The 16,082-nt window shown below is 47.4% G+C and overlaps 1 protein-coding gene across 1 annotated transcript in view; it reads left to right on the plus strand.

Moving 5' to 3' along the window:
• Positions 1–7,257, plus strand: part of LOC143990199 (uncharacterized) — a 67,137-nt gene extending 59,880 nt beyond the window's left edge. The window contains exon 3 of the mRNA XM_077490315.1: positions 6,577–7,257. Coding sequence (XP_077346441.1) covers positions 6,577–7,014 — 438 coding nt within the window. The 3' untranslated portion in view covers positions 7,015–7,257. The remainder of the gene's footprint in view (positions 1–6,576) is intronic.
• Positions 7,258–16,082: the final 8,825 nt, after the last annotated feature.

The raw sequence follows: 16,082 nt of genomic DNA on the forward strand, positions 1-16,082 counted from the left end.
GCTACGCTGCACTGCACCACCAGAGAGAGAGCCACGCTGTACCGCACCACCAGAGAGAGAGCCACGCTGCACTGCACCACCAGAGAGAGCCACGCTGCACTGCACCACCAGAGAGAGAGCCACGCTGCACCGTACCACCAGAGAGATCCACGCTGCACTGCACCACCAGAGAGAGAGCCACGCTGCACCGCACCACCAGAGAGAGAGCCACGCTGCACCGCACCGCCAGAGAGAGAGCCACGCTGCACCGCACCGCCAGAGAGAGAGCCACGCTGCACCGCCAGAGAGAGAGCCACACTGCACCGCACCGCCAGAGAAAGAGCCACGCTGCACCGCACCAGCAGAGAGAGAGCCACGCTACACATTTTTATATTTTTATTACTTGGGACAAATACCTAAAAAAATCCTTTATTTTTATTTTTAATATTTTTTATTTTTCATTTTTATTTTATTTTATTCTATTTCTGGAATTTTTTCACCTCCTTTTAAATTTATTTCCATTTTCAATTTTTCTTTCTTTTTTCACTCGTAATATTTGGCATGTTTCACGTGGGGTATTGATATTTATCACGGATTTATTGTACATTTCAGTATTGCACGCATAGATTTTATTTGTCACATTTGTGCACAATTGTATTATTGCACGCATAGATTTTATTTGTCACATTTGTGCACAATTGTATTATGTTTATGGTTCATATTTACATGTAATATTTTTACCTGATTTATTAAGTAGCTCACATGTTTAAGGTATTCATGTGATTAAGAGTGCATAAGGTAATCACCCATTTAGGTTTATCGCACCTGAGACAATATTTTATTTTCCAGCCAGCATGCTGGTAAATTTTTAACAATTTATACACATATATTTTTGAGTTTTTACTTCCCACCTACAGTTTATATTTTATACTTTATCCCAACACTAATATATTGCACACCAACTCTTACACACCGGATTAATGTAACAACTTCAAATTTAATTTAGCACATTAATTAAGTTTCTGACACACAGGTATAGCGCCAGATCTATTCATAGCACTCCTTTATCTAACATTTTCCACCCCACCAGGTGGATAGTAATAGAGGCAGCTCTTACCTATTTTCCTTTTTTATATTTTATGTGGATTCGCTCATAAGTTCCTTAGCGCAACCTACCCCTTTTATTCTCACGCTACACCGCACCACCAGAGAGAGCGCGCTGTACCGCACCACCGGAAAGAGAGAGTCACGCTGCAGAGAGATCCACACTGCACCACACCGCCAGAGAGAGAGCCATGCTGCACTGCACAGCCAGAGAGAGAGCCACGCTGCGCCGCACCACCAGAGAGAGCCGCACTGTACCGCACCACAAGAGAGAGAGTCACGCTGCACCGCACCACCAGAGAGAGCGCGCTGTACCGCACCACCGGAAAGAGAGAGTCACGCTGCACCGCACCACCAGAGAGATCCACACTGCACCACACCGCCAGAGAGAGAGCCATGCTGCACTGCACAGCCAGAGAGAGAGCCACGCTGCGCCGCACCACCAGAGAGAGAGCCACGTTGCACCGCACCACCAGAGAGAGCCACACTGTACCGCACCACCAGAGAGAGAGTCACGCTGCACCGCACCACCAGAAAGAGCATGCTGTACCGCATCAGCAGGGAGAGAGCCACACTGCACCGCACCACCAGAGAGAGAGCCACGCTGCACCGCACCACCAGAGAGAGCCATGCTGTACCGCACCATCAGAGAGAGCCATGCTGTACCGCACCACCAGAGAGAGCCATGCTGTACCGCACCACCAGAGAGAGCCATGCTGCACTGCACCACCAGAGAGAGCCACGCTGTACTGCACCACCAAAGAGAGAGCCATGCTGTTCCCACACCACCAGAGAGAGCCACACTGCAAAGCACCACCAAAGAAAGAGCCACGCTGTACCGCACCACCAAAAAGAGAGCAGGTCAGTGTCACTGGGCAGTGTGGGCACAATAGGAGCCAGGCAGTACTAGCATTGTATGGCCACAATAGGACTGGGACACTGTAATATAAAGGGGACTGCACTGTAAAGGGGCTCTGTAATCATTGCAATGCCCCTTTACAGTGCAGTTCCCTTTATATCACCGTTTCCCTGCACATTACAGTGTGGAGGACCGATACCAGCCACCCCCGCGAATGTCTACCAAACGCCCAACCCCCCCGCTCTCTGGAAAAGTTGGCTGCTCAGTCTAAAATGCCCAGGCCTATTTTTTGTGCCAGTCCGGGCCTGTCCACAGCCCATGATCTCCAGTACCGTGTCCGCAGCCCATGATCTCCAGTACCATGTCCATAGTCCATAATCTCCAGTACCATGTCCACAGCCCATGATCTCCTGTACCATGTCCGCAGCTCTTAGTACCATGCCCACAGCCCATGATCTTCAATACCGTGTCCACAGCCCATGATCTCCAGAGTACAGTGTCAACAGCCCATGATCTCCAGTATGGTGTCCACAGCCCATGATCTCCAGTATGGTGTCCACAGCCCATGATCTCCAGTATGGTGTCCACAGCCCATGATCTCCAGTACAATGTCGTAAGCCCATGATCTCCTGTACCATGTCCACAGCTCAGTACCATGTCCACAGCCTATGATCTCCTGTACCATGTCCACAGTGTATGTCATCTCCTGTACCATGTCCACATGTCCTTTAGGAGGATTATATTTAATGTTAGAGGAGGAGCCGCTGTGGGGACCCTGATGTAAGGGGGGCGGCTCTCTGGGGGCTCTGAAGTAAGGGGGGCTCTCTGGGGACCCTGATGTAAGGGGGGACTCTCAGGCGACCCTGATGTAAGGAGAGGCTCTCTGGGGACCCTGATGTAATGGGAGGTTCTCTGGTGGCTCTAATGTAATAATGTAAGGGGGGGCTTTCTGGGGACCCTGATGTAATGAGGGGGGCTCTGGGGACCCTGATGTAATGAGGGGGGCTCTGGGGACCCTGATGTAATGAGGGGGGGCTCTCTGGGGACCCTGATGTAACAAGGAGGGCTCTGGGGACAAAATCAATTATAAAAAACCATGGGATCCGCACTCAGATTTGTAACGATATTTTATATATACTGTATATCTACACACACACAGGTATATTATATACAAATGTAGGCCCATCCAAGCGTATGACTTTCTTTTACTTCACTGCTATGGGCTCGAGCCCCAGATCTTTTATAGACCTAGCAATGCCCCTGGAGCTAGGCCTCTAAGAGATCCACACAAGTATTATACAGTGTAGTCCATAAAGGATAATTCAAGTTTTATGAAGTTTATGTAGAGCCCATTAGGTCTTGGTCTTTTTGAATTTAGACACTTTGCGAAGGAAAGCTGTGAGTTTTTTATTTATCATATACCTATATCATATCATATATATAAGTCATCTTCTGCTTGACCTGTTAGTTTGTAAAAGTGCCAAACCATCAAGCTTTGCCATCCTTTGTACTGTATAAATAAATTTTAGGAGTTAAACTGTTTTTTGCTGCCGAATGAGAAGGGCTTCATAAGGAATTTTACATATGTCATTTGCTGATGTGGTTTGGACTAATTGGTAAACTTGAGTCCAGTATCCACAAATTCTAGGACAATCCCACTAAATGTGCATTAACCTTTCATTTGATCTACAGGCCCTAAAGGAACTCTGTATTTTAATGTAAGCTTCCAAGGAAACCTGTGAGATAGGGGCTTTCATTATTGACCTATTTCTGAAAATACTAGTTGTCTGGCTGTTATTCTGCTCCCCCATCTTGTTTCTGAGTTATGGACTAGCAAGTGAAATCAGATCTCCTGATTTTTTTACTTGTTTCAGGCAATTGACTTAGAGATGAGCACATAAAAAACAAATATGACTGCTTCAACATACATGTAGCACTTACCCCCAGAGGAGCCACTTTTTTAACACGGGTTCTCTGTTCTTTGCCAGGACTCTGAGAATTACTTCGACCCCTCTGATACACCTGGTTATGTATTGAGATGCTGCAAACACCTATGAACTCAGTTATCAGTAATACTACCCACAACTGTGCCAGAATGTAGGAAATAAACACCAGGCTATGTAGTAGTAAATAAGATAAGTATATTATCACCATGCAAAGTTGATGATAATACTCAGAAGCCAAAGAACAAGTAAAGGAGGCCGTTTAAATGCAATAAACTAGCTGACCAGAACACTAAGCTATAATCTGGCATCTTGGCAAGATCACTGTGGTACTAAGCAAACTCACCTAATATCTGCAGCACTGGTAAAGGGCAGCATAAACATTGAACCATTTAAACAATGAACAACATAAACAGTAAGAAAAAAGTCCCAGAGTGCACTCTGTGTATATTCCCTCTGAATGTAGGTGTATGTATAGCTCCTAAAAGGGATACCAATGGTAGGTAATTGTATAGTGTTTGGTGCCTCGTTTGCAGATGCCAGCTGGCTAACAGTGGGGTCCAAATTGTATGGTGGTGCACTTTATCTTCCCTTTTAATCTGCATTGGGATTTGTTACGCAAATAAGCAGTCTCCTGTTGTACTGAACTGCTAACAGTGGTGTAGTAAGTATAGCCACAACTGCTCATGGGTCCTGGTATCCAGTGAGTTTTGTCCCGGACATGAATTTGTCTATGACCTATGGAACCCCCCGGTCCTGGGTGGCTCAGTCCTGGCAACTCATTCTTCAAAGCACAGTTTCAGTTTCAGTTTTCAACTCACAAGATCAGTCCTGGTATTCCAGTCTCTGTACAGGCTCGGCCACAGCTCTCCAGTTCTGACACAACAAAGACAGATGTTACCGCTCTGGCTTCCACACAGCTTCATTGCTAAAAGCCTGATAAAACTCTGCACTCTCCTCCTCCTGCTGCTGGGTGTTCTGTTCCTTATAGTTTGCAGCCCCATCCACTTCCTCAGCACCTCCACAAAGCTACAGTACATGTTCCAGTGTACCAGCTGCATCATCTTCTCCTTGTGACTGATTGGCTCACCGCCACTGCTGCTGGGAGGGAGAAGGGGTAATAGGTGAAGGCTTGGACACACAGCCAATCGGTCCTCAGTGCAGCAGTGGTGGAGGGGGAGAAAACAGGCTGGGGAACACACAGACTGCTCTGTAGCAGCCCAGACAGTGGCAGGGTGGGGGAAGTAAGTGTAGCCACAACCACACCACCCAGTCGTGCCAGGTGCCCAGCTACATACACATTTATAAACTATACAGACAAACAAGATTTTTTTTTAAATACCAAGAAGTTACATCAAATTGATCTCTTTTATATATAGATCTAAAAATACTGAAAAGGCAATGCATTCCCTGTATCCCAGTATATACACAAGGGCTCATGCACATGGGGACATTCTTCTTTACAGTGTAATCACACTGTGTATTTGGTGCTCAGGAGCCCCTGGTCTTGTGCACAGTTGCCCCTAGATATATATGTAGACGGCTGTATGCAAGCATGTTCTGCTACATGTGCAAAATGATGCATGCATACAGGTGTAGGGTTTGGAACGCAGATTATTTTCTATTTGTTTGACTCCACAAAATGACAAATATTCCTAGATTGTAGGCTCTAACGAGCAGGGCCCTCTGATCCCTCCTGTATTGAATTGTATTGTAACTGTACTGTCTGCCCCATTTGTAAAGCGCTGCGCAAACTGCTGGCGCTGTATAAATCCTGCATAATAATAATAATAATAGTTATGCATAGACTGGAAACCAAAACATTGTATTTTGATCAGTTTAGATTTGTCTATCTCTGAATGTGAGGCAAATGAGAGGCTTGCAGAGAAAAAACGAGAGCGTGAGAGAGAGAGAGAGAGAGAGCCCTTCTGGTGTAATATTGTGATATAAAATGAGTGTGAAGGAAAGAAATGAAGAGTAGTAATGGTAGTAGATTTACTTACATCTAGTGACGTTTTGCTGGACTACTAGGGTGGTGTGCTCAACAAACGTGTTCACTTTGTTGCATCTGTCTACACGCAGGTCGTGTTTACACTCAGGGGTGACTAAATTCCATTTCTACTTTGTGGAACTTCAGAATGGTAAAGCAATTATGTAATAGTAAAACAAAGAAATGATCAATCCCGAGTGCGCTTTGACTTTATTAAGGCCTTGTTTACACTTGTGGTTGGGGAGCAGTAACAGCACTCCATTGAAATGCATTTTTACCTCCGCCAACCACATCCTTTTAAGCTGAAAATATAACAGACAGGGATGTACATATGCCATAGCCATGATATTTTTGGCCATGGTTTGCCCGCTCACACAACCCCGTCACATTGCCATCTACTGCACCTGGTGCGGGTTTTTAGGGGTTAAAATAGGCGTTGAGGAGGTGACATAGGGCCTCACCCCCTCCTGTCAAACACCTTCTGAAAATTGATCCACTACATCATCCTCTGAACAGGGCGGTGCCAGTGTAAACGAGCTCTGACAGGTTGATTTTGTTAGATAACATGTTTCCTAAATAATGATCACTTCTTACGAAATGTGGTGTGACATATACTTGTCAGGCTGATATTGCGATTTAAGAATGTCTTAAGCAGAGATTGTATGTTATAGGTTGTAATGCTTTTCCCACTCTTGTTCCAGATAGCAGAGTTCCTTCTGAGGAAAGGTGCCACTTTGCAGACGCTGGATGAAAACCATCTCACCCCATTACATCGGGCTGCAGGTCGAGGCCATACTGACATAGTGAAACTGCTGCTGATACAAAGAGCAGAAGTGAACAGTGCTGACTTGTTGAACCTAACACCTTTACACCATGCAGCCTACCATGGTCACAATGTGGTATGTGCGTATCTTCTTCAACATGGAGCCAACCTACATGCCAAAGACTGGCTGGGAAAGACTGCATTGCACCTGGCAGTAGAGAGAGGCCATACTGCTGTGGTTAAAACGCTGAAGGAATGGGGAGCTGATCCCTGTGTTAAAACAAAATGGAATGAGTCAGCTTCAGACATGGCTCCACAAGGCAGCTGTAAGGATATTCTTAATATTTTAAACATGGGAGGTATGAATCTATGCTAGAGCAATAGAAATATATAATGAGACTAAAAACATTAAACCCAGTACACACTACATACACAAATTATAAAGACAGTTTTCATATCTGGCAAAGGTGAAGCTAATTGTTTGAACTTTAAGAGCAGTATGTTATGTATTCCACTATTGCATTGGTCACTATTTTCTTAAGCACTTTTTTCCTGCACAATTCACATTAAACTGTATCTATTGTCAAAAATAAAAAGTTGACATGTTTCCACATACAAATGTAATGTAATTCTATGATTTGAATTGTGCGCATTCTGTTATATTTCAATGTTGCCCTGTTGATCTTGCCAGAAAACCAAGGGTTAATCAACTTCCTGCAGTCTGGTAACAACCCCAAAGCTGGCTGTGCAAATATCCCTCCAGCACTGTCACCTTCTAGAAAGCCAGAGACCGTAAATTAATACGGGGATGTTGCCAGTGTCGTCACATATTTCCCCTGCATTCTCCTCTCGTACTTTTGCATCTGATTGTTCCCTCATGTCAATCAAGCTGCAACTCTTCATTTCAACTGCAGTGACAATAGATTCTACATTTCTGATTACACATACAGCAATGACCTTAGAGGTCATCTTATTTTTCATTTTTCAGGTTCAGAACAGTTTTATCAAGTACAAAAAAAACACCTGTTGGTTTAGTCAGAAATGTAGTGTCTTTCTCACTTTCTGTTAGATGAACTGGAAGCAAAATCAATGTTATCTCTGTAGCGGCCATAACCCTCAATGGGGCGGCCTTGACTTTTGGGCTTACCGGTTACCTCCGCTTGGCTTGTTCTTCCAGGTCTAGGGGTTGCTAGGGTTAGTACCCAATGACTTTGGACACTGACACCATAAAAGTCCTTTAGAAAGGTTTTTATTTGCAGGGGTAATATCCAACAAACACAGTCTTGTATGGGAACAGAGGGCAAGGGTGAGGAAACTCAGGCACCTTGAACTGCTAATCACTAGAAAGTCTCTAATACAACCCAGAGAGTGGCCACTCGCAGCTGGGCATTTCAAAGCTGAACAAATCTCTAGCCAGAGATTATGGCAGTCAGCACTTTAATCCGGAACTTGCAAAGTCTCTAACCTTGAACAAATTTGCAACCGAAAGTGAACAGGAACCTTTCCTCAGTACCTGGAACGTTCTCTGTCTCCTTGGCAGTACTGGAAAAGCGTGGATCCGTTAATGTCCTTGACAACCCAACAGCCAGGCACTTCTTGGGATGCCAGCTTGTTGGCCCTCCTCCAAAGAGTCCTCCTCGGGTTCGCTTACACGAGCTGCGGTGCCCCTCCAAGTTGAGAGCACACCCAGATGCCTTGAATCCTCCCTCAGTTACTGCGCCTCGGACCAGTCGGTTCCGAGAAACTGACCATGTTGCGGAGCGGCATACGCTCCCCTGACCGGGACCCCTCGCGGGGCTACCCCGGTCCAGCTTCAGGAATGGGCAGCTCTGGCCTAACGAACAAACCCGGAACATGTGACTTCAGCCTCTTAAGTACCCTTCCCCAGACTCCTCAGCAGGGCCAGACTCACCCACTGATTGGCTCTAAGGAACGCTGATACCCAAAGCGTCCAACCAGGCCTGGTTCTGGTCCTGTCATGTGTACCTCACTGTACACATGACCAGGCAGAACCCTAACACAGCCCAGCCAAACTGAGGCCAAAGTTAAACCTGCACAATCAACCCTCAGAACCCCTTTACTGTTCTGAGGAAAAACTAAATTTGTACATAGCGGACACCTTGTTAAAAGTGTCACCGCTACATCTCTTTATCTATAATACGAATCCTATTAGTTCACGTGTCACAGAAATGAAAAAAGGCAGACATTTCAATTCCAGCCTGGGTAGGAACCTTGTCTTCCGCCTTAGATACAGTGGAGGAGTTAGCATAGCCAGCCATGGCTTGAACGTGTGTTAATCCCAGGATTACCAAGCGAAAAAGAGTCAAATCCAGAAAAAAGAAACCTCATACAGCCATCACATCTAAGAACTAGTGAGTTGCAATATGTTACAGTTTTGTTTTTGGGTTCAGTTACACTTTAAAGAGAAACTTCACTCTAAAATAAATAAATAAATAAAAGTAAACATCTACTAATACTGTAGCTGCTGGCTTTTAATAAACATGTACTTTCCAGTCCAGGAATCCAGCGATGTCCTCACCCGGGCCTGTTCTTTGCCTGTCTTTGGGTCCACGGCATCGCCATTTTGGATGTGGGAGGTCAGCTATGACTCCCTGTGGCTTCACAACCGGCCTCTCACTGCATATGCTCAAGTAGCGCAGTGCTTTCTTAATGGGCCCAAAGCCTCCTGATTGTAGATTTACCAGATTAATGTACCGTATATACTCGAGTATAAGCCGAGATTTTCAGCCTCTTTTTTGAGGCTGAAAGTGCCCCCCTCGGCTTATACTCGAGTCATCGCTGTCTGCCCGCTCGATCAGCGTGTCGAGCAGACAGACAGCGGCCATTCTATAATTCAAAAGCCGCGCCTCCGGCTCCGCCTTCGCCTGTGATAGGCGGAACACTGAATTTCCCAGCAGCCTGTGTTCCGCCTATCACGGACATCGTATCATCCTCGTACTACGGACGAGGATGATACGATGTACGTGATAGGCGGAACACAGGCTGCTGGGAAATTCAGTGTTCCGCCTATCACAGGCGAAGGCGGCGGTGCAGCTTTTGAATTTTACAATGGCCGCCGAGGCGCCGACGAAGAGGGCACGGGACGGAGGCAAGGCAAGGCACGGCACGGGACGGGACGGGACGGGACGGAGGCAAGGCACGGCGGCAAGGCACGGAGGCAAGGAGGCAAGGCACGGGACGGAGGCTCGGGACAAAGGCTCGGGACACAGGTAGGCTGGACACACACACACACACACACACACACACACACACACACACACACACACACACACGGATGGATGGATGGATGGAGACACACACACACAGGGATGGATGGATGGATGGATGGAGACACACACACACAGGGATGGATGGATGGACACACACACACACAGGGATGGATGGACGGACACACAGGGATGGACGGACACACAGGGATGGACGGACACACAGGGATGGACGGACACACACACAGGGATGGACAGGCATGTCTCACCCTCGGCTTATACACGAGTCAATAAGTTTGCCAGTTTTTTTGGGGGTAAATTGGGGGCCTCGGCTTATATTCGGGTCGGCCTATACTCGAGTATATACGGTAACCCATAGCAACATATTTGTTGAAAACACCCTGTAGCTAGATATTTAGTGTGGGGTCTAAATAAGCAGACTATACATTTCAGCCAGGGGCAGTGATTTTTTTAAATGCTCAAAGGGGAACATTAAAAATGCCCAATTCCTTTAAATCACTTTCCCGGTGGTGCCCTAATCCTGCCTGTAAAGGGGCACATTTCTGCAATGTACAGAAAGTACTGCAGCAGCTTCTTTGTATTTAATAAAAACCTACACAAATACTGACATCCATCCATGCTATACACCTACTCCATCTTTTACTATCTCCACTCCACCTACTAAGATTAACCACTTACAGACTGGAAGATTTGCCTGCTTAACGACCAGGCTTAATGACAGGCCATTTTTTTGTCTCTTTAACTGACAATTGCGCGGTCGTGTGATGGTGTACCCAAACAAAATTGACATCCCTTTTTTCCCCAAAAATAGAGCTTTCTTTTGGTGGTATTTGATCACCTCTACAGTTTTTATTTTTTGAGTTATGAACAAAAAAAGAGCGTCAATTTTGAAAAAAACAAAACAATATTTTTTACTTTTTGCTAAAATAAATATCCCAAAAATGTTTTTCAAAATCTAATTTCTTCATCAGTTTTGGCCTATATATATTCTTCTACATATTTTTGGTAATAAAAATCACAATAAGCGTATATTGGTTGGTTTGCTCAAAAGATATGGTGTCTACAATCTATGGGAAAGTTTTATGGCATATTTATAAAATTTTTATTATTATTTTTTTTTTTACTAGTAATGGTGGTGATATTCGATTTTTATCAGGACCGCAACATTATCGCAGACAGATCGGACACTTTTTTTTTTTTTTTTTTTTTTTACCAAAATCAAGTTTATTGAGCATAGAAATAAAAAAATGTCATCATACATATGAATAAACCCTGGTGCAACAAGCACCAATATACACAGTACCCAATAAAACAAGCATCTTACGTCTGACATACAAAAGTGAAACATCTTGGCTGCCGCATATACAAGCATTTTAAACTGATGTGTTCTGGAACAAATGCCCCAAGAGGCCAAGGTAGCGTAAGGGAGTGGAGGGGAGGTCGGGCCCCGCAATGGCGTGGTATATGCTCTTCAACCAGAGCAGCTATCTGCACTCTCCATCCATCTATCCCACACCTTACCAAATTTGTCTGGGCACCCTCGGTTGGCATACATTACTTTTTTAAACGGTAAGACACTGTTCACTGCCCCTCTCCACTGCTGGATCGTAGGGGGAGTAGGCCTAAGCCACAAGCAGGCTATCTGCATCCGAGCAGTGAAGAGGACCTCTTGCAAAAATGTCCTAAAGTGTTTGTCCTCCTCAGGAAGAGGAAGAAGACCCAGGATACACTGCCGTGGGCATAGGGCAACGGGGGAGCCCATATGGTCATGCAGAAACTTAATTATTTGCTCCCAGAAACCCAGGACAAGCGGGCAAGCCCATATGAGGTGGTAGAAAGAACTGTTGGTATCACCACAGCGGGGGCAAGCAGGGTCAAAGTCTGGCTTGAATCTGGACAGGCGTCCAGGGGTAAGATATGTGCGGTGGAGCATGTAGAGATGCGTGAGCCTATCTGACAGCCTCGGAGACACCACCCTAGATACACTCAGGACATCACTCCACTGGTCATCCTCCAAGGCCCCAACATCATCCTCCCAGCGTGCTTTTAACCTGTATGCTCTAGCCGTGGCCTGGGGGGTAATGAGAATCTGGTAGAAACAGGAAATCAATTTCCTCGAGTCGTCTCCGAACACCAAATCCGCCAAGGCTGTGGATTCCAGTGGTGGAGAGGAGCGCCCAAATTGGGTCTGAGCCGCATGACGGACCTGCAGGTAGTGAAACAACATAAAGTTCGGGAGGTCATACTCCTCCTTTAGCTGCTGAAAAGTTTTAATGCCCTGAGCCCCGTATAGCTGGGACAAGTATATTATCCCTCTGCATATCCACAGCTTATAATCCGGCACCTTCAGCATCTCGGGTAGGGAGGGGTTCTCCCAGAGAGGCGTGTGGGCATGCAGGATGGGAGCCGCAGTCGCCCTCTGGGCCCCACTCCAAATTCTACTATGGTGTAAAAGCATGAGCTGCCTCGAACCCGAGCGGGAAAGCCCCCGATGGCTACAAAATAGAATCTGAAAGGGGTGCGCAACCACGTCCGTGACCGGCGTACATACCAGAGTAGAGTAGCGAAGTCTATCATAAGTGTTAATATAGAAAAGGTGGGACAATTGGGAAGCCATGTAATAAGCCGCCAGGTCCGGAAGCGCCACTCCACCCAGATGGACAGGACATTTGAGAGTCTGCCAAGCCAGCTTGCGCCTGGAAGACCCCCAAATAAAGGAATTTAAAATAGATTCCATATCGCGGAAGACATGGGCTGGGACAGATACCGGAGCATGCCAGAAGACATAAAGCAATTTAGGGAGGAGGATCATTTTCACAAGCCCCAGCCGTCCCATAACCCCAAGCGGCAACCTAGACCAAACCTGGGTCTTACGTTTAAGGATGGGGAAGAGTGGCTGTATATTCAGACGGAGATAATCCGCAATGGAGCGGGAGCACTGTATTCCCAAGTATTTGATCCGGTCCGTCCGCACCAGGGGAAGCGCCGCCTGCAACGACGTGGGGGCTGTCACATCTAAGGGGAGGATTTGGGATTTAGACCAATTTATACGCAAGCCCGAGAAGTTGCCGAATCTCTGAATCAACTCCAATGCTGCCGCCAAAGAGGGGCCAGCATCCTCCAGGTACAGCAGCATATCGTCAGCGTAAAGGCTGAGAACCTCCGACACCCGCCCCCTACAGAGACCCCGGATGTCAGGGTGAGCTCTGATGGCGATAGCCAGAGGCTCCACAGCCAGCGCGTACAACATAGGCGAGATAGGGCAACCCTGGCGCGTGCCGCGGGATAACGGGAAGGAGTCGGACATCTGTCCATTTACCAAAATACGAGCAGTAGGGGCCTGATAAAGAAGCTGAATCCAGCGAACAAATTTGGGGCCGAAACCGAACCTGCGGAGGCACTCCCACAAATACTCCCATTCCACAGAATCAAACGCCTTTGTGGCATCCAGGCTAACCACCACCCTAGCACCAGCATTGTCATGAGGAGCCTGTAGATTCATGAAGAGCCTCCGCAGGTTAAACGCCGTGTTTTTCGTGGGCATAAAGCCAGTTTGGTCTGTATGGATAAGATGGAGAATTACTTTATTAAGCCTAAGGGCTAAAATTTTGGCTAATATTTTAACATCCAATTGCAATAGGGAAATTGGTCTGTACGATTCGGGGTAATGGGGGTCCTTATCGGGTTTCGGGATGAGAATAATCAGGGCCTCACTCATGGAACGGGGGAGGGAGCCTGTTGCAAACACATGGGAATAGAGCGTTTGGAGCCTGGGAATCAATACCTCCTGGAACTGGGAATAAAACTCCAGAGGGAGGCCATCGGAGCCCGGAGCCTTAGCCGGCGCCAAACACGCCACGGCCTCCGCAATACATTCTTCAGTGATGGGGGCATCCAGGAGCTCAGCCTGAGAGTCCGTAAGAACAGGGAAATCTATCTCGTTCAACAGGGCATCCAACTGCTCTCGAGAGCCATCAGCTCCCGAGGCATAGAGATCCATGTAAAAACGACGGAATTCACGCGCCACCTCCACGGGATCAGACAATAGTTCCCCCGCAGCCGAAGTCAACTGAACGACTACAGGGGGGCTATGGTCCATTCGAGCCAGATAGGCCAATATCTTCCCCGCTCTCTCACCATACTCATAGGTTTTTTGTTTACTATAGAATATGGTCCTGTCCGATTTTTCATAGTGTAGGTGAGCTGTAAGCCTGGACTGCAGGCGCAACCTGGCAGAGTTCGAGGGCGTAGGATCCGCCACAAACTCCCCTTCAAGCTCCCTCAGTGTCTCCTCAGCCTGCCCCAACACCAGACGTGAGGAGGCCTTATGCCGGTTAATACGGGTAGATAAAATCGTACGGGCATGTAATTTTAAGGCCTCCCAAACTGAGCCAAACGAGACCGAACCCACATTGGTTTGAAAATAGTAGTCCCACTCCCGCTGAACCTCGTCCAGATCCGGGAGGACCGTCAACCAAAATGGGCTCAGCCTCCACAGGCGAACAGCGGAGCCAGATGGCACTCCAATACGGACCCAATAGGGTGAGTGGTCCGACAGGGCCCTAACTCCAAAACCCGTCTCCCGCAAATACGGGAGCAGGGCAGGGGAGACCAGGACCATATCTATACGGGACATGGCATTGTGCGCCGGTGAAAAGCAGGAATACGCCCTATCAGTAGGGTGCTTATACCTCCAGGTGTCCGTCAGCGCGAGCTCAGAGAGAAACTTACCAAATCTAGTGAGTGAGGGGCGGGACGAATGACCAGCAGAGTGAGTAACCCTATCAAGGCCAGGATCAATCACCGCATTAAAGTCACCCGCCCATATAGCAGGTAACGCAGGGTGTTGCAACATATATTGGACCCCCTCTCGAAGTACCCCAAAATGAAAAGGGGGGGGTATATAAAAAGCAAGCAGGAGGAACTCCAACCCCCCCCACCGTGACATGTAAAAAGAGGTATCTCCCTTGTCTATCCGATTGCAGGCTGTGTAATTTAAACTGAGTACCCCTGGCCACCAGGACAGCCACCCCCCTAGAATTACTCGTGTAGGAAGTATGGTACAACCACCCCACCCACGGCCTTTTAAGGGATAACTGTAGCTGGCCTGTCATGTGAGTTTCAAGCAAAACCACGATATCCGCCTGCATCTGCTTAACACACGACAGGACAGCCACCCGTTTCTGTCTGGTCCCCAAACCCCTCACATTCCAGGTGACCAGCTTAAAGGTTCCCATCACCATCCAGTCATCTCACACAGAGCCAGAACCCCATCCGTGGGTCACCCCACGTCGAGGCCCAGAGATGCGCACGAACAGATGGAGCCAACCATACCCTCCCCACCTCAATCTCTCTCCCACACCAGATAAAACAGTATAGCAACCACATAACACTTGAGCAGCAGTCAGATACAGTGATTAGGAAAACAAAAAAAACAGACTTATAAGAGCTAAACAGTGCAAAAATAACGTGAACAACTCTGGACCAACAAAACAACTCGAGCTCCACGCCACCCTCCATCTCCGCGTGGGCCGAGGCCGGCCAGGGAAACTTATCTTGAACAGTCAGTGACGCCCGCATCCGGCCACTATGGCTTACGTGGAAGGCACCGGATGACAAATAAAAAAGAGGACCCGATGCGTCCGCCACCGGCAAAAGGGACGAACAAGAGTTAACTGTGCTGCACAGCCAGGTGGTGGCGTACGGCATCCAACACCAACAGAGGACGGGGTGCAAGAATCCGGCTGTCAGAAACGTTTGTGAAAAGAGGGGACCGATCCAGTGTATAAAATTGTAAAAATCAAAAGGAGGATAAGATAAAAAAATTAAAAATAAAAAGGGGGGGGGAGGGAGGGGGGGAACAGGTAAGGAGAAAAACCCCGCCGCCACCATACACATAGGGCAAAGGTAAGTACCATGGAGTACAGAACCACATATGGACAGGCAACATCAGGAACCAGGGCAGCCATAGGGGTCCATCTCAGGGGGGCAACAGTCAAGGATAACTCACACGTTGAGTAGCATGTTTCCCCCACTACAACCTAGGGGCATAGGGCAGCAGATGAACAAACATCCTTCGGGAGCAGCAGTTCACACTTGGACATCTGCAGGGGCCTGCTCCAGCCAAGACAGCACCGCATTGGGATCTTCAAAAAAATGCGCCTTTCCATCACGGATGATCCGTAGCTTAGCAGGG

Source organism: Lithobates pipiens, unplaced genomic scaffold (assembly GCF_037356315.1).
Source record: "Lithobates pipiens isolate NorthernLeopardFrog02 unplaced genomic scaffold, aLitPip1_a1.2 Scaffold_18, whole genome shotgun sequence".
In the NCBI taxonomy this organism is placed as follows: Eukaryota; Metazoa; Chordata; class Amphibia; order Anura; family Ranidae; genus Lithobates; species Lithobates pipiens.